The sequence below is a fragment of the Oratosquilla oratoria genome, unplaced genomic scaffold (assembly GCF_046742065.1).
Source record: "Oratosquilla oratoria isolate Oo_2021 unplaced genomic scaffold, ASM4674206v1 SCAFFOLD160, whole genome shotgun sequence".
Taxonomy (NCBI): Eukaryota; Metazoa; Arthropoda; class Malacostraca; order Stomatopoda; family Squillidae; genus Oratosquilla; species Oratosquilla oratoria.
This window is the reverse complement of record NW_027467514.1, coordinates 257,146-282,613: the sequence shown is the minus strand read 5'-3', so window position 1 is coordinate 282,613 and position 25,468 is coordinate 257,146. Positions and strand designations below refer to the sequence as shown.

Here is a 25,468-nt window from a genome sequence, read left to right as displayed (position 1 = left end):
GGCACCAACACTCTCCAAATTGACATATGATCAATGATTGTCCAAATTGGAACTACCAACCCTGGAACAAAGAAGAGAAAGGATATCTACTGTAGCAACTCTTTATAGAATCATGAAAGGAATGGAAGTCCTAGATAGAGGTGATTTATTAAAGTGGGACAAGAGAAAAACAAAAGGACATGAAAGGAAACTCAAAAAGGATAGTTATAGATGAGATCTGAAAAAGAATAGCTTCCCACACAGTGGTGGATATCTGGAATAAATTAGATAAGGCAACAATGTGTGCAAATACTATTCAAGAATCTAAAAACAAACTTGATGCTGAAAGATATAATGACGGGTCACTATGGGTATAGCTCCCTTCTCATATAATACAACTAGGTAAACAACTGCCCCCACCCCATCCCTCCCCATTTCTCCTCCATTTTCTTTACTCATCACTCATTTTCTTAGTTATTTCCACTGCAACCACCCCTCTCTCCCCATCCTCCTTCACATTTAGTAACTCCCTTAACTACTCTGCCCATCTTCTGCTTACTGCCATCTCCTACACCATACTCTCCATCCGCACCCTTCACCCTTTCTCACTTAATTCCCCTCCTCTTTCTCTTTGTTTATTTCCAAAATATCTTTTTATCACTTTCAAAATTTTCTCTCATACTCTTACCCCATTTCACATCTACTCTCCTCTTTGCCTCTTTTATCTTATGCTTTACTTCTCTTTTCTTTTCTTTGTACCTCTCATATGATTTCCTTGTCCTATTTTGTAAACAATCTGTGAAAGCTCATTCTTCTCTTCTAGAACCTTCTTTGCTTCCTCATCCCACCACTCACTACCCTTTCTACTATTTCCTCCCATCCTCCTTGTTCCACACACAGATTTTGCACACCATGCAACTCCCTCCTTGTACCATCCCCATTCCTCCTCCACTAGTGAGGCTGTTTAATGTGTCTCTAAGGGAGGGTAGAGTGCTAGAGGACTGGAGGAGTGCCTAAATATTGCTGCTTTACAAGGGAAAAGGGGACAAATGTGAGTAGTAGTTTCAGAGGAATTAGTTTTTCTGAGTGTAGTTGAGAAGATATATGGGAGGGTTTTGAGAGGTTTAGGAGAGGAATATAGGGAGTAATTGTTGAGGAACAGTGTGGGTTTAGGAAAGGTAGGGGTTACGTGGATTAGATATTTGTGGTAAGGCAGATATATGAGAAACCTTTAACAAAATGTAAGGATCTTTTCTGGGCCTTTAAGGATCAGAAAAAGGTTTATGACAGAACAGAGAGGCATTATGAGAGGTTTTGCAGATATACGGGATTGGAGGAAGCTGTCAAGGGCATTCAAGAGATTCTATGAGAGTTGTATACCCTTTGGTGGAATTAGAAATGGAAAGAGTTAGTGGTTAGAGGTAAAGGTGGGACTGTGACAGGGATGCATCATGTTGGTATGGCTGTTCAATGTGTACATGAATGGGATGTTGCAGAAGGTAAATGTGAGGGTAATGGGCAGGGGACTGGAGGTGGTTAAAGAAAATGGAGAAAAGTGAGAGGTGAGTCTGTTGCTCTTTGAGGACACTGCACTTGTAGTTTGGTGAGAGGGGGGGATTAAGGTTGTTAGTGATGGAGTTTGGGAAGGTATGCAAAAGGAGAAAATTTGAAGGTAAATATGGGTAAAAGTAAAGTGATGAGATGTACAAGGAGACAGGATGGCAGCAAGTTGGAAGTCTTAAAGGAGAAAGGCTGGAGGTATTTGGGGTCATGTGTGGTAGGATTGGGGGAAGTGGAGGTGGAGATAATCCATTGGGGGATTAAGTTTGTGGTACATGATCTTCCACTTTGAGATGAAATGTCTAAAAAGTATGGTAGGAGTTACAAGATTGGTTAGAGTGAGAAACAAGCTGAGGAGGGGTGCAGGAACGGAAAAGGAGATAGCAGATAAGGCTGATGAAAGAGTACTGGGATGGTTTGGACATACGGAAAGAATGAGTGAAGATAGATAAATAAAGGAGATGTGTTAGGCAGAGGTGGATGGAGTGAACTGAAGGGGACAACCAAGGATGAGATGAATATTTGGGGTGAAAGAGGCAGTGAGAAATGTGGGAATGTCTGTTGGGCAAGGAAGGGAGAAGGCAGGAGATAGGGGCAAGTGGAGAATGGCTGTGTAGAAATGTAGAAGCATTTACATGTCATATAATGTCCAATCATTGCACACCAGAAACTTTAGGAACAGTACCACAGGGATCAGTTCAATCTCCCACACTCTTTAATCCTTACATATACAATATACCTACACCCAACACCTCAGAAATGAAAATTTCTTCTTACACAGATGACATAACTATTACATGCACACACCATGATGCAAGGATGGGAGCAGGTGGGGGATAGGGGGATGGAGTTGTTAAGTGTCAATGATATTTTGATGCAGCCCAAAGGGATACCTCCATCTTCTCTTTTTTCTGCATGAGGTGATGAAGAGGTAGGTAGGTTGCTGACTAAGTGGAATGGCCTTGCTGTAGATGCACTGTGTCTTGTTACATTGCTTCTGAACCAGGGCAGTAGGCACAATACAGGGCTGACTCATCTAATATATCCTAACTTAACCAAACATAACCATTTAATACAAAAAATAGATCTCTGAAATGCAAAAACGAAAGAAGTGAGAAATGTGTTTGTGTGACACTGGAAAAATACCAACAACAACAACAAGATAACCTACATATGATGGGGATGAGTATGGCTAGAGTGAAGCATAATTGCTGGCACCTACCTGGCTGCAGAACAGGGTCACTGCTGGCATCTGGCTGCAGAACAGGGGTACTGCTGGAGCCTGGCTGTAGAACAGGGGTACTGCTGGAGCTTGGCTGTAGAACAGGGGTACTGCTGGAGCCTGGCTGTAGAACAGGGGTACTGGTACTGCTATCCCTTGCTGCTGTCACCTGCAATATTTCTTGTTTGTCACATACCTAACATACTGCTTAATGGCAATATACACACACGCAGAGATGAAAAGAGAAACTATGAAAAAGAAATAATAGAAAAATGCAAAGAACAACCTAAACTATTTTACACATATGTAAGTGGTAAACTAAATAACAAACAAGAAATAGAAAAGCTGTGCCAGGGAAATTATGAATATACAGAACAAGAAATGGCAGAAATTATGAGCAATCATTTAAAATTGGTATTCACAATTGATCTTTCAATGAAAAAGGAAAAGGAGAATGAGTACAAGAAGAAGCTGAGAGAGGAGTGGGAGGGAGTGAAGGATAGACTAAAGCTAGGAGTGGAGGAGGAATGGGATGGTTCAAGGACGGAGTCACAAAGTGTGCAAAGATGGTGTGTGGAACAAGAAGGACAGGGGGAAATAGAAGGAAGGGTAGTGAATGGTGAGATGAGGAAACAAAGAAGGTTGTAGAAGAGAAGAAGCGAGCTTTCACAGATTGGCTACAAAATAGGATGAGGGAGTCATACGAGAGGTACAAAGAAAAGAAAAGAGAAGTAAAGCAAAAGGTAAAGGAGGCAAAGAGGAGAGCAGATGTGAAATGGGGTAAGTGTATGACAGAAAATTTTGAAAGTAATAAAAAGATATTTTGGAAAGAAATTAAAAGAGTAAGAGGAGGCGAATCAAGTAGAGAAGAAAAGGTAAAAGGTGTAGATGGAGAGATGATAATGGAAGAGAAGGCTGTAAGGGGAAGATGGGCAGAGTATTTTTGGGAGTTGCTAAATGTGAAGGAGGATAGGGAGGGAAAGATAGTTGCAGTGGGAAGTACTAAGAAAATGACTGGGATGAGTGAGGAAAATGGAGTACAAATAAGGAAGGATGAAGTGAAGGCAGTTGTTAAGATGATGAGAGCAGGTAAGGCACCTGGTCTGGATGGATGCCATGCAGAATCTCTAAAAAAAGGAGGTACAATGATGGTGGACTGGCTGGGGAGGTTATTTAATGTTTGCTGGAGAGAGGGTAGAGTTCCGGAGGACTGGAGGAGTGCCTGTATAGTTTCACTTTACAAGGGAAAAGGGGACAAGTGTGAGTGTAGTAGTAGTAGTTGGGGAAGGCTTATGGGAGGATCTTGACTGAGAGGATTAGGAGAGGAACAGAGGGAGTAATTGGTGAGGAGCAGTGTAGATTTAGGACAGGTAGAAGTTGTGTAGATCAGATTTTTGTGGCAAGACAGATATGTGAGAAAGCTATAGGAAAAGATAAGGACGTTTTTTGGGCGGAGAGGGGGGGGGGTCGCCGATTTAATGAAGCGGCCTTGCTGTGGATGTGCTGTGTTTTGCAACACTGCTTCTGACCCAGGCCAGTGGACAAAGTGCAGGGATGACCTGTCATCCAGAAAGTGCTAAGATAAGAGGGAGGGTGGAGGGGTGTGGAGTGTATTCAGGGATGGAATGGGTGGGAATGATTTTATGCCTTTTCCTTTTTGGCTACCTCCCTTGTAAGGAGGAAAAAGCCTTGGTATATGTATGTATGTATGTATGTATATATATATGTATGTATGTATATATATATATATATATATATATATATGTATATATATAAACTTGCAAACATTTGGCCTAAATATAAATCTATATATATATGAAATGCCTAAATCAAATGAAATACCAAACAACCTTAGTGAGATATAAAATGCTGTCATGTCTACAATCTGGCCTCAATTTTGAAACACTTTGGGGAAGAAATGTACAACTAACCCTCTTTTCATCCAATCAGCATTTTTCTTATGCCATGCACCCCATTTTCATCCTGATCAGATTTGTGTCTTTACATTTTGAGATTTGCTTTACTCTCTGGCTTTTAAGCAAGACTAAGCTCAAAATTATTTATTTCCTCTTTTAAGTTCTCACAGAAATAGTGTCCATCCATGTTGTGGGGCAAAAGTTGGCACATGGCAATAATTGATAATGGCATTTATAAACTTGAATTCTTCCCTTAATATATGAAATGCTTTGGACATAAGAGTACAGTATTGACAATTGTATCAACTTACAAAAATTAAAGAAATTAAATTTCCATTGTAATAATGATCCTCCCATTCCTGAAATGATTAGGTCAACCTTTTCAACACTGCCACACTTCAGAGACTTTGCACCACCCAAGGACATGTGCTTCTATACAGCTAAATGGTGGACTCTTGACTAAAATAGGTCTTGTAGTATCCAAGCCTTCTTCATTTAGCCATGCCCTAGCTCTATGAAATCACTAATCTTTGGTCAAAACAAACACTATAAAGTACACCACCAGAGTGAAGGGGTTTATCAGCAAAATGGAGGACTGAATCCAAACTATATGAGAAAGATAATGTGGACCCCTCTCAACATTATGCAATTATAGCAACTAACACCTGGTTGTATCCCAGCCATGAATTGTCATTCCCAACTAAAATAGTACTTCTTAATACCTCTGGCCATAGAAACAATGTTAGCAGCTGACCATATAACAGCAGATTAAATCAACACAATCTGCACTATTGTCTCTGACATCAATGATATAAACACATTAATGTAAAGAGTTAGGCTAACACAACTGATACAGTGATTATCCAATCCTAGCCACCAGTACTCTCCTCTCCATTTAGTGGTGTGGTCATAATAATTTTGCCTGAGCAAAAGCCTGCTCCTCCTCTTGATCTTCTTCAGATAAAGATAGGTGCACATTCTCCTCTGACCACTTCTGCTGTTCTATGCACACTCACCATGTCTGATCCAGGGATTTCAAACATGGCATCTAACAGAAGGGTTTCCTGCAACAGATAAGGTGAAGCTATAAACTTTCATCTAAAACACCTGCTACTACATGTCACCTGCAAACTTTGAGAAAAAATTCATGTTAGAACACATATTGTAACACCACATACAACATTTCAGACAGAAAAATGTTTCGGCATACTTCAGCACAACTACCCCTTTCAACCCCATAGATGGTTTCATCGACCCCTGGGGTCGATATCGACCCCCTAGCAATCTACTGACCCCCTTTCGACCCCTTAGATAGTCTCATCGACCCCTGGGGGTTGATATCAACCACTTTGGGAGCCCCTGCCATAGATGGTTTCATCGACCCCCTAGCAATCTACTGACCCCCTTTCAACCCCTTGGCTATTTGTTGACCCCTTGGATGGTCTCATCGACCCCTGGGGGTCGATATCGACCACTTTGGGAACCCCTGCAGTAAAACAATGCTCCCCCACCATCCTCAAAACGTAACAACCAATGTTGTACTGAACGCACTGTAACTCCTGTATTTTCAAAGATTTCTTCAGAGAATGCCCTGCCACTATAGCAGCAATCTTGTCACATTCGATTTCACATCCACTACCCATAGCCGGCAACACAAATGCCAAACCACTGAGAATTTACATAAAACCGTAGACAAAGCACAGAGTTCCAGAAAAATAATCCTCCCCAGTTGAATCTGAAATAGCACGGAGCCTGGAAACAATACATGCCCTGGTGGCAGCCAACCTTGGTCTCACTGCCAAGCATACAAAACAATATCTGGCTCACTCACGATATTGAGAGTGAGGGACTTCAAATTTGCGGCATAAGTACTGACATCAGCATTACCGCATCCAAACATATGGCAGTTTTGGTGTGTGTGTTTATGTGTGTGTGTATGTATGTATATATGTATATATATATCTATATATATAATATATATAATATATATATATATAATATATATATATAGATATATATATATGGAACCAGGTGTGGAAAATAAACTAAAGAAAAAAAAAAAAAAATGAAGGGCATTATAATTGGGCAAAATTGAAAAGACCATCACTGAATTACTCAATGGAAAATTAGACAATTACAATAGGAGAGAGAGAAAAAAAAAAAAAAAAAAAAAAAGGAGAAGGACCTGGGAGTGTTGGTCATGGAAAACTTGTCACCCAACAAACATATCAGTAAAATCACTGAGGCATAAAGATTTATGGTCAATATTAATGAGACTCACTATACATTTAAGGAGATATGGAAAAAAATCATAAGATGCTTGATCAGTCCTAGATTTTAATATACAGAAGTGTGGTATCCACACACAGTGAAGGGCAAAAACTTGAAAATATAAAAGAGCAACAACCAAAACTGATTTCCAGCCTTGCAGTAGTGGTGTGGTATCCACACAGAGTGATGGGTATAAACTGGCAAATACAAAACCAACAACAAAATTGGTTTCTTGCCTTGTCAATAAAACATACAAGGAGAAGCTAGAGGCCTTAAATCTATTATCATTAAAAGAAAGTTCAGGTCATCTTTTTCAGTTTTGTGCAACTCTTTTTAAGGTGTGCACAAAACTGACAAAGATTCTGGTTTGGAATGGGAGGGTATCACAAGGTCATGGGAACAAAATAAAGACCACATGTCTATTGAATACCAAGAAGCAATATTCCATACAGATGCATCAATTACTGGAATAGCCTAAAGGTGATATCCCAAGCTAAAATTGTAAGGAAATCTTAAATTAGGTATGATACTCGGAGAAAAAGGGATAGGACATCACACACATAATTTTTTTTCTTATATACTACAACAGAATAAAATGATAAAATAAAGCCAATATTCTAAGGTTTCTTTCCAGAGTATCCATGGAATGTTGCCAGCCAGCCGGCTCTACTCAGTGAAAATCAAAGCAATGATTAATTGTTATCATTATTACAATCTTCATGACAATTAACACCTCTCCAAGTGAGTCAATCTCCAACAGCTAGCAGTGATTACCACTAACTTTGGCTGTTTAACACACAAGAGTCAAGGTGATGACTCAAGCTACTCTTAAGCACCTACTGGCCTAAGCTCTTCACTTAGGATTACATGACATTGTCACATACTCAGTTAAATTCACTCCTGATCCAGGGGGATGACAGCGAGATCACATATGCATCCAGCAAAAGGCAGGGTCAGCAGTCTAGATTTGTACAGTGAGGTCAGCAATACAGTTGGGGGTCTAGCCCTGGGTTGTGTTGTGGTGGAAGATGGGGGGCCTCCTAGTGAGATTACATACGAGGTGGACTCAGATGTCCATATTGGAATCAAAGGTATAGATGAAATGTACAATAGTCTAACTACTAGGATTTTGTACCCAGCATAAATTTATACTCCAAAAGTTATAAGAGGAAATATTAATACTCCCAAATGGATATGATGCTGAAAAATGAGATTGGAAAAAAAAAAAAAGAGGGCAAAAGAGGGCTTTATGTTAGGATGAAAATTGAAGAAACACACCTTAGGTATAAGTATAACAAAATGGCTAGACTGGTTAAAAAGAACACACACAGAATGAAATGTAACAATGAAATTAAGATTGCCAGATAAGCGGAATATAACCCAAAGGGCCTCTTGCATCTCTACAGAACTAAAAATAAGGAAAGGATATGCTCATTTAAATCTAACAAGGATGTCTTGATAGTTTCAGAGGAAAAAATGAGAGGCATTTAATAAGTATTTTCCCTCAGTATTTACGAGAGAGGATTGATATGGTACTTGAGTGTGACCAGGTGTTTTGTGGGGATGGGGGAAGTAGATTAACTAGCATCAGTATTAGTAAGGACGAAGTAGTCAAACAGACTGATAGAGTCAAAACCATAAAATCCCTGGGTCCAAACAAAATATTTCATAGTACTAAAAGAGTGTAAATTTGAAATGTATGACCAGTTAACAGAGGTATCTAATAAGTCAGGGGACACTGAATTCATGCCTATTTCTTGGGTGGAGGCAAACATCATTCTTGTTTTTGAAGAGGGTGATAAATTTTCTATGCACACCTACAGGCCAATCAGTTTGACAATGTTTATGGGTAAAATGCTGGAATCAATAGTAACTAATAGAATCAGGGTTCTCACCAAGAGACATGATTTGGTTTGTGATTCTCAGCATGGTTTCACAAAGGGTAGGTCATGTGTACCTAATGTTTTATTCTTTCACACCTTCTACAATGTGGCAAATAACAATGATAGTTACAATGTTATTTACCTTGACTTTGGCAAAGCATTCAACAGGCTGCCACCAGAGACTAAAATAAAGTCAAAGTCCATAACATAGAAGGAAAGGTGTTTGAATGGATTTGAGTATGGCTTTGTAACGGAAATCAGCAGGTCACCATACATGGTGTAAAATCCAAACGAGGGAGTGTTACTAGCGGAATTCCCCAGAGCTTGGATTTAGGTTCCTTATTCATTATATATATATAATCAATTTGGACAATGAGATTATTAGTGATATCACCCGTACAGTGTCGGATAAGCTTCGTTAGAATTTCAGAGAGTGAAGGAATTTTGTACATTGATTTGAAACATCACAATTGTAGTCACCCATAATAGTGTGACACTTACAAAAAATGTGTTTATAAATAGTTTTTGTGGATTTTTTGCACTTTGTTATATGGTAATTTTTTTTTTTTTTTTTTTTTTTAATAAAGTAGCACATAACTTAAAAAATCAGCCTAATTATTCACTATTTGCAGCCAAATCTGGCAACCCTGGTCCTCTCCATTGCAATTCGTCACCCCCACCTTCAGCATTTTTCTCTTTCCTCCATCTCACCTTGTATCTGTTTAGTCATTGAAAAATTACTGTATGTGCAATTATCACACCAGTTTTGCCAAACAGAATAGTGAGGAAACTTCTGAGAAGGTGCAGGCAAAAATAAAAAAAACTTTGCTTACTTGTGGATATATGTAATTTCCCATTAACAGAAAATCCATCAATAATTAAAACAGTCTATACAAAGCCATTGATAATGAGGGTCAACTGTTTTTTTTTCAAGCATGGAAGGCTCCAGTAACTGCTCTCTCTTCCTACAACTTTCAGCCAGTGACTGGGAAACAGTCTCACACTCATACAGCACAGACAACAGTCTGAATTTTTTCCCAGAGACCTGTGGGAGGTTCTGAAGACTGTTGCCAGCCACTGTGTGGCTGGAGGTTTTACACTTAGTGAAACTCAAGGCAATGACTGAATGATTAACCTTAAGTATTTACTCAAAGTTTTGCGACATTCCCAAGTGGACGTTTTAATGCCGCAGAATTTGGAACTGTCAATCTTCCTACTTCACCTTGACACATATTCTTGACTTGGGTGAGTCATACACATAACTCAGTGCAAGAGAAAAATTCATAACAACATATGTACAATGTAAATGTGTGTGTATATCATATATGCAATCATCCCTTAACATTCATGACTTTAAAATTTGTTGTTTGGATTAATTATTTGTGAATTGCTACTAAAGAATTAAAAAATTACAGTGTTTCAACAATTCCATACCAGCAACTATAGAACAGCAGCTGAGATCACTCAAACTCACTATGACAAACTACAAAAGTAGCTAAGACAAAACAGAATGAAAACCTCCCATAAAAGATTATCAGTGAGATTATTATCACCAGACAACTATGAACCCTTTGGCCACTCAATTATCTATTCCCCTGTGATGCCCATTTCCCTCCCAAAAATAAGAATTGTCAAATTTCCATGAACTGTGCTGTCCCTAGGTAATTGATGTCTGAGTTTTATGAATATGGCACTAATTTTCATGTAAAGTCAGTAGAAATTGAGGTTTTCATGGCTATTATTTTTTTTTCCACTTTTTTGTTTGAAAAAATACTATGAGAAAATAGGGATATCTGCCTTTGTTATTTACATATATGCTGCTTATTTGTACCTAGTGTACTTCAGTAGAAATGTATTTACTTGTATGAATGCATAAAACTAGTAAAATCTAGCTTTCAATGAATATCATCAGAAGAATTATGTATACAAATATATGTACCCATATGGGTATGCACATAATAATTTTTATAGAAACAACGAAGAGCCGTTGAAACTAGATTTAATTTTTACAAAAGAACTTCAAACTGTGGATAAAATCCAATACAAAACACCAATTGGAAAGAATGACCATATACTCATTGAAACTGAACTAAAGGAAGAAATATACATGGAGAGAAATGAAAAGCATGGGAAAGGAAGATTGATGTACAACAGTATGGACTTTGCAAAACTAAAGAAATTATTCCAGAATGTAAACTGGGAAAACTTTTACATGGAAGAGACAAAAATGGAAGAGAAATGGAATATCTTGATGGATAAATACAATGAAAGGGTAAATAAGCACGTACCAAGACAGAAGTGAGAGATAGTGTACATTAAATGCTGGTTCAACAGAAGATGCAGTGAGGCAAAAGACAGAAGGGACAGAGCTTGGAAAAGGTGGAGAAAGGATAAAAAAAACCTGGAAAATGGCAAGTCTATAAACTATAGAAATGAGTATGTTAAAGTGAGAAGAGAGGAAAAAAGGAACCATGAGAAGGATATTATAGATAAATGCAAGGAGCAAGCCAAATTTATTCTATCGATATGTGAATGGTAAACTTAAAAACAAGCAAGAAATGGTGAAACTACGCCAAGGAAATATAGAATACACAGAAGATTTAGAAATGGCCGAAATCATGAAAAATCATTCTAATTCACTAGAGAGAAAACACAAAATTGGAACGAAGGTTATGAAAGGCGATCTCCCCCCATGAGCGACATAACAATAGCACAAAAAGAAATATTAGAACACCTATCAAACTTTGACGTCAGGAAATCACATGGCCCGGATGGAATTGCAAATTGGATTCTAAAAGAATGCAAAGAAGAACTAACGGACAAAATACATAACATAATAAACTGCTCACTCAAAGAAGGAAAAATACCAAAAGACTGGAAAAATACTAACATTGTACCAATATATAAAGGAGGAAACAAGGAAGAACCAACTAACTATAGTCCAGTCTCACTAACAAGCACTATAGCCAAAATCTGTGAGAAAATCATCAAGTATAGATGGGTGAAACACCTGGAAGACAACAATATAATAAACCCAAGACAATTTGGGTTCAGACCAGGAAGATCATGTACCACAAACTTAACCTCTTCACTCCAGGGCACATCGCACATCTGGCAGCATTAGCTGCCCGACGTGCGATGTTGCATCATAATAATCGCATTATAAAAAATAAAGTCAGTGCTCAATCGTTCGTTCTCTTTCACCCGTGTATTTTGATAACCATAGAAAATATGATGAAGCCAGTTTAGAGGATGGAAGTTATGTAGGTACGACTACAATAAATATAATCAAGATGTCGACGTCAGCATCATCGAGTACCCACTTGCTCCTCATGCCGCCTACGTAGGCATCACCATACAGAAGTGGTTAATATGTTTCTACTCAGGATTAATAGACATAGTGCAACTTCCTGGACTTACAAAAAGCTTACAAAAAGGAGGTAAAGAAGGAGAGATTCGAAAAAGATTTGGGTGTAATTATCTCAAACATGTCCTATGACAAACAGATAAACTTTATCAATGCACTTGATCACAAAACAAACACCAGCAAATTGTACAAAACACTCAACAGCATTACACTATCCAACAGTAACACTACACGCTCTCATGCAGCAATAATCACAACAACAGATAATCTACCCTCACAGACAACAAGCAAACGCACTCATACGTCATTTTGCACAGACAAGCCATCTCACTTCTCACCCTGACGACCGACGCACCATTCGACGTAAGAAAGACTTCCCCACAGACTCAGACTATATACCCTTCATAGACAGTCAGACAGAACTCATAATACATAATCTCAAGCACTCATCTGCCTGTGGCCCTGATAACATAAGTAACATCCACCTAAAACACATTGGACCACAAGGTATACACGCACTCACAAACATTGCAAACTACAGCTATTCACACAACACTATACCTGACATCTGGAAGCATGGTAAAATAATCACCATTCCAAAACCGAACAAAGACCGAACAAAGACCCAACAATCCCAACATCGCACCGCCCAATCACACTTCTCTGCACCCCCTCTAAAGTCATTGAACGCCTAATACTTAAACTTGTCACACCACATATTCCCCTTGCTGACTCACAACACGGTTTTAGGCCACTACACACCACAAACACTCTTCTGATAAACCTCACACAAAGAATTTTAGATGGCATCAATTCAGATAGGCCCCACCACAGAACACTTCTCATAACATTAGACATTAGTAAAGCTTTTGATGCTATCCCCCGCCACAACCTAACAAATAAAATATATAACACAGACATGCACAATAACACCAAAAGATGGCTGGCCAATTATCTGGCAGGTAGGGATGCTTATGTGTCATATAATGGCCAATCATCGCACATCAGAAACATTAAGAATGGAGTACCACAGGGCTCAGTTCTATCCCCCACACTCTTTAATCTATACATGCATGACTTACCCACACCAGACACCTCAGAAATACAAATCTCTTCCTACGCAGACGACATAACAATCACATGCACACATCGTAACAAAGCTGCAGAAATAATCCAGCCATACCTTGATACACTCAACACATGGTTCATCACAAACAGACTCAAAACAGCTCCAACCAAATCTACTGCAACACTTCTCACCAACTGGACAATAGAACACAAATACATACCTCATCTCTACATTAACAACACTAATACCACACACAAACACACCTAAAATTCTTGGTGTAACATACGATACATCCATGTCTTTCAAACAACACATCACAAACATAAAAAACAAATGCACACCTAGACTTAACGCACTTAAGTCAATCACTGGAACAACATTTGGACAAAACAAAGAAACTAATATAACAATATACAAACAATGCATATGCTCAGTGTTGAATTATGTGAGTCCTGCATGGGCTCCTAATCTCAGTGAGACACACCACAACACCCTTCAAATCATACAAAACAAAGCCCTAAAAACAATTACAGGCTGCACAAATACAACACCAACAGACCATTTACACCATGAAACAAGTCCTCAAAGTCAAGGACCACCTCGACATGAGAGGCACACAAACACTTGCCGCAGCCACCACAAACACATCACACCCGCTACACTACATAGCAGAACACCCACACACACCAAGAAACATTAAAACAACACCCAAAGACCTTTATTACGCACAAATACTCTCTTCTCTTCCTCCACAACCACCAAATACCAGCCTCCGGAAACATATTCATAATCATATCACTCACCGCTCCATTAACACACTGAAAGACAACACACTGCTGCATGCCAGACCCCCTGATATCCCCCTTCTGAATCCTCTCTCCCACCAAAGGACAGAGTCCACTTGGCCAGACTGCGGTGCGGCCACCACCCAGCACTTCTAAGCTACCAGAAGAGGCTGGATGACCGCATTGTGAACAGCTGCCCAGGATGTAACACTTCACCCCATACCATACAACACATAATGGAAAACTGCATTATACACAATCATGCACGCAAACAACACAACATACACTCTATAAAGGATTTGTGGGAAAACCCAGTTTCGGCTGTAGCATTCCTTGTGGAGACGGGACTGCTCGGACAGACAGTCTAGGGAACGACAACAATAACAACAACAAAAAGCTTTTGACAAAGTACCACTTAAAAAATTATTAAAGAAACTCAAACATATAGGAGGGATACAAGGGAACCTACTAAAATGGATGGAGAACTTCCTGATTGGTAGAAAGATGAGAGTAGTGCTCAGAGAAAAATATTCAGATTAGAAAGAGGTGATCAGTGGAGTACCACAAGGATCTGTACTAACTCCAATAATGTTTGCTATTTATGTGATTGACATGGGTGAGGATGTGAAATGTTACATGAGCTTCTTTGCTGATGATGCCAAACTGTTAATGAATGTAAAAACTGAAGAGGATTGAGAATCACTGCAGGAAGACCTGAATAAAGTATGGAATTGGAGTCAGAACAGGGAGGTGGACTTCAATATTAAGAAGTGTAGCATAATGGAGTTTGGAAAAAGCAAAAACAGAATATCAGGACAATATAAAATTGGAACCAAGGAGGTAAAGAAGGAGAGATTCCAAAAAAGATTTGGGTGTAATTATCTCAAACATGTCCTATGACAAACAGATAAACAAAATTGTTGGATAATCCTACAACTTGCTAAGATCAATAAAAGTGGCATTTACATATTTGGATGAAGAAAGGATTAAAAAAATATTGGTCACACTGATAAGGCCTAGACTAGAATGTGCGACGACATTGTGGTCACCCAGTACCATACATACATATACCAAGGCTTTCTCCCCCATACAAGGGAGGTAGCCAAAAAGGAAAATGCATAAAATCATTCCCACCCATTCCATCCCTACATACACTCCACACCCCTCCACCCTCCCTCTCATCTTAGCACCTCCTGGATGACGAGCCATCCCTGCACCTTGTCCACTGCCCTGGGTCAGAAGCAGTGTCACAAGACACAGCACACCCCACAGCAAGGCCGCTTCATTAAATCAGCGACCCCCCATGCATAAAAGAAGAGGATGGGGAGAAATCCCTTCGGGCTGCGTCAAAATTTGCTCACAAATACTACCTCACCCCCCATCCCCCGCCCATTCCACCTCATGTATCACAACATCATTCATATACAACCATTCTTCATTCACCCATCTTCTGTCCTCTCCCGTCCTTCCTCAACAGACATTCCCCTCTTCCCCAAAGCCCCTTTCACCCCATCCATCCACCTCATCCTAGGACGTCCCCTCATGTTCACTCCCTCCACATCTGCCTTCCATACCTCTTTTACTAGTCTTTCTTCACTCATTCTTTCCATGTGTCCAAACCTTCTTAATACTCTTTCATCAACCCTATCTCCCAACTCCCTTTCCACCCCTGTTCTCCTCCTCACCTCCTCATTTCTCACTCTATCCAGCATAGTAACCCCATCATACTTCTCAGACACCTCATCTCAAACACATTCAAACTCCTCTCTTCCTCTCTTATGTTCCATGTTTCTGCCCCATACAGTGCTGTTGGCACAATCACTCCTTCGCACAGTCTCCTCTTAGCATCCATTCCCAAATGTCTATTCCTCATTACACTCTTTAATCCACCAAGGCATTTCCTCGCTTCTCTCAATCTACATTCTACCTCCACTTTCACTCCACTGTTCCCTGCCACATTTGCACCCAAGTATCTAAAACTATCCACTTCCTCCAGTCGCTCTCCCTTAATGCTCACTTCCAGTCTACTGCCACTTTCACCCCTTGTACATCTCATCACCTTACTTTTACCCACACTTATCTTTAGCTTTCTACTGGTGCATCACCCTTCTTCAGATTGATTTCATTCATATCTAGTAAACCTTTACAGTTAGCACGAATGGTTCTATGAGTGCTTCAAAGAGTGGAGTAGAAGAATAGAACTTATCAATATAGACAACATGCCCCTTTTCTTCATAGCCTGTCAGTAAAGACTGGACTACCCTTGAACCAAGTCCCCCTTCAACTTGAGCAACTGTTTCATCCTTACCTGTGTAAATGTCAAACTTTAGGAGAAATCCTGTGTTACCATCACAAAGAGACCAAACTTTTACACCCCACTTTAAGGTTTTAATAGTAGATGTTTGAAAAACAGCCTTCATCAACATGGTTTCATCAACAGAGAATTCTTTCCCAGGGCTATTAGTTAAGGTGTAAGTACCCTGAACCATATCCATTATAGGTCTAATTCTATATATTCTATCATCCTGATTTCCTTCATTATCTGCAAAAGGTATACTTGACCTTTTCAACTCATAATCGTTTACACCAAATACACTGGCAAAACCTGGAGTGGCAGTAAGAAACTATCTACAAAATATGACTTTAGGGTAGGTTTATAGATGAGACCAATGCCTATTTCAGCAGGTGTCACATCATTCCATTTATGAAAGCTAGAATTAGATGATAAGAGGCATTACTTTTCTCATTCATTTCAGCACAGTATTGGTGTATTGCATCTGGAAAAAACTTCTGAAACACTAAGACCAAAACTCAAGTACGCAGTAACACTATGGACACCCAGTACCAAAAAGAATATAAAGAAGTTAGAAAGAATACAAAGAGCAACAACAAAGCTGGCACCAACTCTTTCCATAATGACATATGAACAAAGACTGTCCAAATTGGAATTACCAACTTTGGAACAAAGAAGGGAAAGAGACCTACTATCTATAGAATTATGAAAGGAATGGAAATTTTAGATATGAATGACTTATTGAAATGGGACAATGGAAAAACAGAGTGATAGATACTTGGAACAAATTCGACAAAGAAATAATGTGTACAAACACTATTCAAGATTTTAAGAAAAAACTTGATGCTGAGAGATACAAAGATGGGTCACCACGAGCATAGCTCTCTTCCCATATAATACAACTAGGTAAATACACTACTTGGTGTTTTTTTAGTGGCTAGAGTGCAAGTGAATGTCTAATCAAAATTTGTTGTTTAAATACTCATTTTGGAATGCGTTCTCAGTCCACTCGTGACCTCAGCTCAGTCCACTCGTGACCTCAGCTCAGTCCGCTCGTGACCTCAGCTAGAGACCTCGTTTTTCTGCACAGACACCAGCTAGTGAATACCTGTGAATACCTGTGAATTTTATATCTCCGAATAGTGTTAAGTGATTGTGTTGTGTTTTTGTAATTGTATACGTATAGCGCTATACAGTTACAGATATAAGATAAAGTGCAGGGTTCTATTTAATTTCAAAACAGTTTTCTGTTACCGTATTCCAAAGGTAGGAGAAATAGTATAAGGTAAGCAGAGTAAGCTTCGCGTATTTAGTTTATTAGAGACCGCTTTGATTTTTTGTTGTTGTTGATTTGTATTTTCTCTTTGCCGTTTTTATTGCTAAAGGGGGAGCGAAATGGCTTGTGAAGGTTGCGTGAACCTAGAGGTCCGTCTCAGGATGTGTGAGGAGGAAATTCGGCTTCTCAGGAGTGCGCTCCGTGAGAAGAGTGAACCCTCCCCACAACCCAAAGAGCGTTCCACTTCTTCACCTACTGTCACTGCCATGAGCGAGTGGCGCTCCGTGGGGTCCCGTTTGTCGAGCCCGCGTTCGGTAGACGTGTGCCCTGTGGAGCAACCGCTGGCTCTAGTCAATCGTTTTGCTCTACTGGAGGATGAAGTGGCTGAAAACCAGGGAGTTCTTGGTGGTGGGGGACTCCATGGTTCGAGGCTATGACGACATCCTGCAGCGAAAGACTAAGCGACGTTGCAAGCTTGTATGTCAACCGGGCCGTGGGATCGTTGATTGTACCCGGTCCATCAGGGAGCAAGGACGGAAGAACACGGTTACGATTGTACATACGGGTAGTAACGATGTAGGTAGGGTGAGATCAGAGGAGCTTGTTTCGGAATTACAAGGTCCTCCTTCAGGAGATGAAGGAACGTGGGAGCCGTCACGTAGTCTGTGGGGATCCTCCCGAGGATCTACGCAGGTTCGTGTTGGAACAGTAGAGCCATAGGGATCAATGATAGGATATCGCAGTTGTGCACACAATTGGGATACCACTTTCTTGATCCTTGGTATCTCTTTTCTAGGCGCCATTGACCTTTACGCTTCTGATGGGATCCACCTTACCCGCAGAGGCAAAAGATGTTCTTACAAACCTCATTGTGGGAGTTTGTAATGAACCAGCTCCTTTTTTAGGGTAGAAGGCCAAAGGGAAGGGGAAATAGAATGTACTTGGGAAAACAGGGTAGAGTATAGCATTAATGTAGAACAATGTACCAGTATAGGACAAAATATAATTTTAGGATATAATGTCGCTAGACGACGAAATGTCACATTAGGATATAGTGTCATAGGACAAAATGTCGCAATGGGATATAATGACAGTGGAGGACAAAAGATCACGATGGGAAGTAATTATAAAGGAGAACAAAATATCACGATAGGATGTAATGATAATGGAGGAGAAAATATCACGGTAGGATATATGTCATTGAAGGCCAAAAATGTAATTTTAGGAAGGGATACCGGACAGAATGTCAATGAAGGCCAAAATATCATGATAGGATGTAATATCGCTAGAGGACGTAATGACACATTAGGATGTAATGTCTTAGGGACAAAATGTCACAATGGGATTGTAATGACAGTGGAGGACAAAAGATCACGATGGGAAATAATGATAGTGGAGAACAAAATATCACGATAGGATGTAGTGATAATGGAGGAGAAAATATCACGGTAGGATATAATGTCAGTAAAGAACAAAATATAATTTTAGGAAGAGATACCGGACAGAAATGTCAATGAAGGCCAAAATATCAAGATAGGATGTAATGACAGTGGAAGACAAAAGATCACGATGGGATGTAATTATAGTGGAGGAAAAAATATATCACGGTAGGATATAATGTCACTGGGAGGACAAAATATAATTTTAGAAAGGGATGCCGGACATAATGTCACTGAACGACGGGAGGCCGGCGTGAATCACGGACGTAGGGGGACAAAATATACAAAATAGATCGGATGACCGTAATCGACCAGATGTCCGTGATGGGGGAAATGTTAATTTTGATTAGGGAGAAATGTTAATGAGGCATTGAATGTCAATGAAGGACCAAATAATAATAATATAGAGCAAGGCATAAATATAAAACAAAATGATAATATAAGACATGATATTGAAACTCAAAAATGTGTCAAAAAGAAATAATCAGGAGTTTCTTAAAACTATGTACTTTAATGCTCGTAGTATTAGGAACCAAATTTCAAGAAATACAGGCGTATGTCAAAAAGCGAAAATCTCGATATGATAGGAATAACTGAGACATGGTTAAATGGTACAGAGTTCGAAGCTGAATTTAATATTGCGGGATTTAAACACTTTCATCAGGATAGAAACCACAAGAAAGGTGGGGGTTGTTCTATTGTACGTTAAAAACAATGTTCATGCTTGTGTTTTAGAGAAAGTGAAAACAGGATGCATATGACAGTTTGTGGGTTGAGTTAACCCAAACAAATGGACAAAAAATGAATATAGGTGTAATATATAGGCCAAAGACATTATCATTAGCAGACGACAAAACTGTTATTTCAAGAACTGTCTAGTTTCTGCAACCGGGATTTATTGATAATGGGTGATTTCAATTTTACTGACATTGATTGGATGACCCTTGAACATGGCCATATAGGTAGTCGCTTGATTGATTTTCTTGGTGACAATTACTTAATTCAGCATGTAAAAGAGCCCACAAGATATGGAAACTTACTCGATTTATTGATCACTAGCCGCGAAAGCAAGCAAACTGATGTAGAAGTCGGTGAATCTGTTGCAAATAGCGATCACAACTTAGTCAGATTCAAACTCCTAAACAATTTTAGAATAGATACTTGTGCTTCTAAAACACCCGATTTCAGTAAAGCTCAGTTCATAGAACTACGTCAGGAGCTTCAGCTTACAGATTGGGAGGAAAAATTAAGCGAAAGACCTGTAGATCAGATGTGGGAAATATTTCAAAATACGCTCACTAAGATGATTCATACATACATTTCTTTTAAGAACAGGCGTCCCCCAAATCAGGCTCGCCCAAAGTGCCTCGACAAAGAAACTGAAAAAAGTATTGCTAAAAAAGAGACAGGCTTATAAGAAATATAAGTGCTCGGGTGCATCTAATGACTATGAAAGTTATGTATCAATACAGAGAGATTTAAAAAAGACAATAAGAAAAAGAAAACGACAATACGAAATGAACATCGCTGAGAAATCCAAAGAGAATCCCAAAGAATTCTATAGTTACATTAGAGATAAAAAGGTTGTTAGGAATCACATTGGTCCACTATTATCTGCTGACGGTCAACTTGAATATTCAAATGAAGGAATGTGTAATCTCTTAAACAATTTATTTTAGCTCGGTATTCGTAAACGAAACACCTCTCAAAGTGAATTCCAAACTGAAACCTGTGAAAAGTCTGGGGTAAACTTACTCACTACGGTAAATATAACAAAAGAAAAAATTAAAAGGTGTATAGACAAACTCAAAATTGATATAATACCAGGGCCTGACGGTTGGTGTCCAAGAATCTTAAGGGGAATGAAAAATGAGATTGTTGTTCAATTAGAAATTATTTTTTCAAATCCATCATATCCGGAGATGTCCCAAGAGAATGGAAACTAGCTAACGCTATTCCCACATTCAGAAAAGGCGACAAAAAATAACTAGTCCTATTAGCTTGATTTCAATTGTAGGAAAAATTATGGAAACTATCACCAAAGATGCTATCGAACATAATATAGAAAGTAACTGTTTGATAAATGATAACATGCATGGATATCGACGGAAACGTTTTTGCGTCACTAATTTACTCAACTTCTACAACACAGTTGTCTCGAATTATGACAAAAGAAACAACATAGATTTAATATATCTAGACTTTGCAAAAGCTTTTGATACCGTCCCACACGAAAGACTACTTACTAAATTAGCTTTGCATGGAATAAGTGGTAGCCTATTAGGTTGGACTAGTAATTGGTTGAAAGGTCGAAAAACGGGAGTTGTTTTAAATGGAAAAACTTCTGGATGGAAAAGTGTTGCAAGTGGAGTTCCTCAGGGTTCCGTTCTTGGGCCACTTCTATTCATAGTATATATAAATGATATAGACCATGGACTAAAATCTACTATTTCCAAATTTGCTGATGATACAAAACTGTGCGGAGTGGCAAATGATCACTCAAACCAATTAGATATTCAAGAAAGATTTAGATCAATTACAGCAATGGTCTGAAAAGTGGCTAATGAAATTTAAACACAAGTAAATGCAAGGTAATGCACATAGGTAAAAAATCTGTAAGTACGATTACAAGTTATTTGGAAATTCGTTAACAAAAGTGGATAGTGAAAAAGATCTCGGCGTAATTATCAGTAACGACCTCAAATCATCTAAGCAGTGTATTTCAGCCTCTGAGAAAGCAAATAAGATTCTGGGATTGATTGCGCGATCTTTTGATTTCAAAAGTCCATCACTCATTAACAAGCTATATAATATAATCGTTAGTTCGTCCACATTTGGAATATGCTGTTTCTGTATGGTCACCGAATCTCATTAAAGACATTGACAGACTGGAAAAAGTACAACGGCGAGCCACAAAACTGATTCCAAATATCAAAAATAAATCATACGAAAATCGACTTAAGCACATGAATGTTTTCCCTAAAAAAGCGTAGACTCAGAGGTGACTTGATACAGGTCTTTAAGATTTTAAAGGGAATTGACAACATCAAAAGTGACAAAATTTTCACATTGAATGAGAATCAGACAAGAAACAATGGTCTCAAACTGTCCGGAAATAGATTCAATTTGGAAGTAGGTAGAAACAACTTTGCCAACCGTGTAGTTAATGAATGGAATAAACTTCCTGCACAGGTAGTGCAATGTAGTTCAGTTCGTAGCTTTAAGAATCATTTAGATAAATACCTAAGTAAGATGTTGTAATTATTATAATTTGTTATATTATTTGTTTTTGTTTTGTTATAATTTGTCTGTCTGATTTTCATTTATTATTAGTTATATGTCAATTTATTATCATTTACTATTTACCTGTTTGTTTGTTATTCAACTATACCAATGCATTTATTTATGTATTTTAATTGTTATTTACATTGTTATAGTTTTAATTTTTTTTTTTTTTTTTTTTTTTTTTTTTTTTTTTGCATCCGACCTAGATATGGATCAAAAGGTCTCCTGTCGGCATGCTTTGCCTTTGTAATCCTTTTGTTTGGAATGCTGATACTTTGTTTAGAGGCTTCGATTGGCTAGCAGACAGAGCTACTCTCACATTGGTAGGTTGTTGAATGACATCACCAGTCTCACTCAGTCTACCAGGAATGTAGATCTCACACTGGGAAGTGTTTCCATGTCTATGGTTTGTATATTCAAATTGGGGGATAATTCTTTTATGAAGAGAGCTTCAAGATGGGCAACAAAAATCAAGACCATAGAAGACTGCCCATCCATGAAGCTCTCTTCATAAAAGAATTATCCCCCAATCTGAATACACAAAACAGACCTGGAGGCACTTTCCAGTGTGAGGAGATCATGTTCCCTGGTAGACTAAGCAAGACTGATGACATCACACAACAGCTGACCAATGAGAGAGCAGCACAATCCAGCAGCACTAGCCCAGTCTGCTAGGCAATCAGAAGCCTTTAAACAACAGAGTATCAGCTCTCCAAAATGAGTATATAAGTGATCAATTTTGATTAGACATTCACTTACACTCTAGTGACTGAAGAGGTATGAAAATGTGTTCTGGCTAGTACTTCACTTTGGCAGCTATGTCCAATGTATTGTACAGTACTTAATTTTTATTGGTAGCTTTATTATTAATGGTTTTGATTATCAACAGAATTTTCCATGGATTAGCTATTTAGTATTTCTAAGGTGGGTAAAGTCCAATTTACTCTACCATACCATATATTTGTATCACACACACCTGAGCTTGCCTAGTTTGCATTCTTACCATTAGAGTAAATGTCATTTAATGTAAGCCCATTGGCATGGCTAATGCAATGTTGCCAAGTGAAACTGAAACTTTACTGTCATTGCCTTTCCCTCAATTCCCAAGCCATTCCTAACACTGTACAGTAGTGTTATGAACATATGTTCATAAATAGATACATACATACATATACCAAGGCTTTTTCCCCCTTACAAGGGAGGTAGCCAAAAAGGGGAAGGCATAAAATTTATAATTTCCACCCATTCCATCCCTGAATACACTCCACACCCCTCCACCCTCCCTCGTATCTGTGCACCTCCTGGATGACGGGTCATCCCTGCACCTTGTCCACTGCCCTGGGTCAGAAGCAATGTCGCAAGACACAGCACATCCACAGCAAGGCCGCTTCATTAAATCGGCGACCCCCCCCCTCTCCGTCCCCCCATTGCACAAAAGGAGAGGATGGGGAGAAATCCCTTCGGGCTGCGTCAAATTATGCTCACACACACTACCCCCCCCACCCATTCCACCTCATGCAATCACATCATCATCCATATACAACCATTCTCCATTCACCCGTCTTCTGCCCTCTCCCGTCCTTCCTCAACAGACATTCCCCTCTTCCCCAAAGCCCCCTTCACCCCATCCATCCATCTCATCCTAGGACGTCCCCTCAATGTTCACTCCCTCCACATCTGCCTTCCATACCTCTTTTACTAGTCTTTCTTCACTCATTCTTTCCATGTGTCCAAACCATCCTAATATTCTTTCATCAACCCTATCTCCCAGCTCCTTTTCCACCCCTGTTCTCCTCCTCACCTCATTTCTCACTCTATCCAGTCTAGTAACCCCCATCATACTTCTCAGACATCTCATCTCAAACACATTCAAACTCCTTCTCTCTTCTTCTCTTATGTTCCATGTTTCTGCCCCATACAGTGCTGTTGGCACAATCACTCCATACAGTCTCCTTTTAGCATCCATTCCCAAATGTCTATTCCTCATTACACTCTTTAGTCCACCAATGCATTTACTCGCTTCTCTCAATCTACATTCTACCTTCACCTTCACTCCACCCTTTCCTGCCACATTTGCACTCAAGTATCTAAAACTATCCACTTCCTCCAGTCGCTCTCCCTTAATGCTCACTTCCAGTATACTGCCACTTTCACCCCTTGTACACCTCATCACCTTACTTTCACCCACATTTATCTTTAGCTTTCTTCTATCACATACTCTCCCAAACTCTGCCACCAACTTCCTCAATCCCTCCTCCGATCCTGCCACAAGCGCAGTGTCGTCCGCAAACAACAGCTGGCTCACCTCCCACTTTTCTCCATTTTCTTTAACCATCTCCAATCCCTTGCATTTACCTCTCGCACCACCCCATCCATGTATAAGTTGAACAGCCAGGGCGACATAACGCATCCTTGACGAAGTCCCACCTTTACCTCGAACCACTCAGTCTCACCATTTCCAATCCTGACACAAGCTCTACTACTCTCATAAAAACTCTTGACAGTTCCCAGAAGCTTTCCTCCTATCCCGTATATCTGCATAACCTCCCACAGTGCCTTTCTGTCTACCCTATCATAAGCCTTTTCCAGATCCATAAAAGCCCAAAAACCATCCTTCCCCTTTCCTATAGCTTTCTCACATATCTGTCTTACCACAAAGATCTGATCTACACAACCTCTACCTATCCTAAATCCACACTGTTCCTCACCAATAGATAATATAAAGAATAACAGTGAGTCAGATTGCCCTGTGCAGGTCATCACTAGATGTGTCAGCAACAAGGATTTCCCTGGGCCCCACCAAGGGGCTCATGTTAGATCACATTTACTAAAAGGGACACTGGTAGTGTCTTCCTGAAATCCCACCAACTCAACAAACTATAGTGTCGGAACTTTACTCTCATCTCCATCTATTTCAGCCTTTTAACTCCTTTTTATTGGTATATCTTATTGCCATGGCTCCTAAACAACCTGCATTACCTCCTCTTAGATCTAAACCTTAAAGGGCAAGAAGAGTGCTTACATTATTTGAAAAGAATGAAGTGCTAAAAAAAATTAGCGATGGTACAAGTTTTGCAGCTGTTGGCTGCCACTTTGGACTTAATGAATCTAGTATGCAAAGAA

General features: G+C 39.3%; 1 protein-coding gene across 2 annotated transcripts in view; it reads right to left on the bottom strand.

Moving 5' to 3' along the window:
* Window positions 1-1,090: 1,090 nt before the first annotated feature.
* Window positions 1,091-25,468, bottom strand: part of LOC143022758 (uncharacterized) — a 50,287-nt gene continuing 25,909 nt past the window's right edge. The window contains exons 3-4 of one of the 2 annotated variants that reach the window (XM_076181104.1): window positions 5,694-5,741; window positions 1,091-2,930 (exon numbers count right to left, since the gene is read on the bottom strand). In XM_076181104.1, the coding sequence (XP_076037219.1) occupies window positions 2,586-2,930; window positions 5,694-5,741 (393 nt within the window). In that variant the 3' untranslated portion in view covers window positions 1,091-2,585. The remainder of the gene's footprint in view (window positions 2,931-5,693; window positions 5,742-25,468) is intronic. The other variant, XM_076181103.1, reaches the window with a different exon arrangement.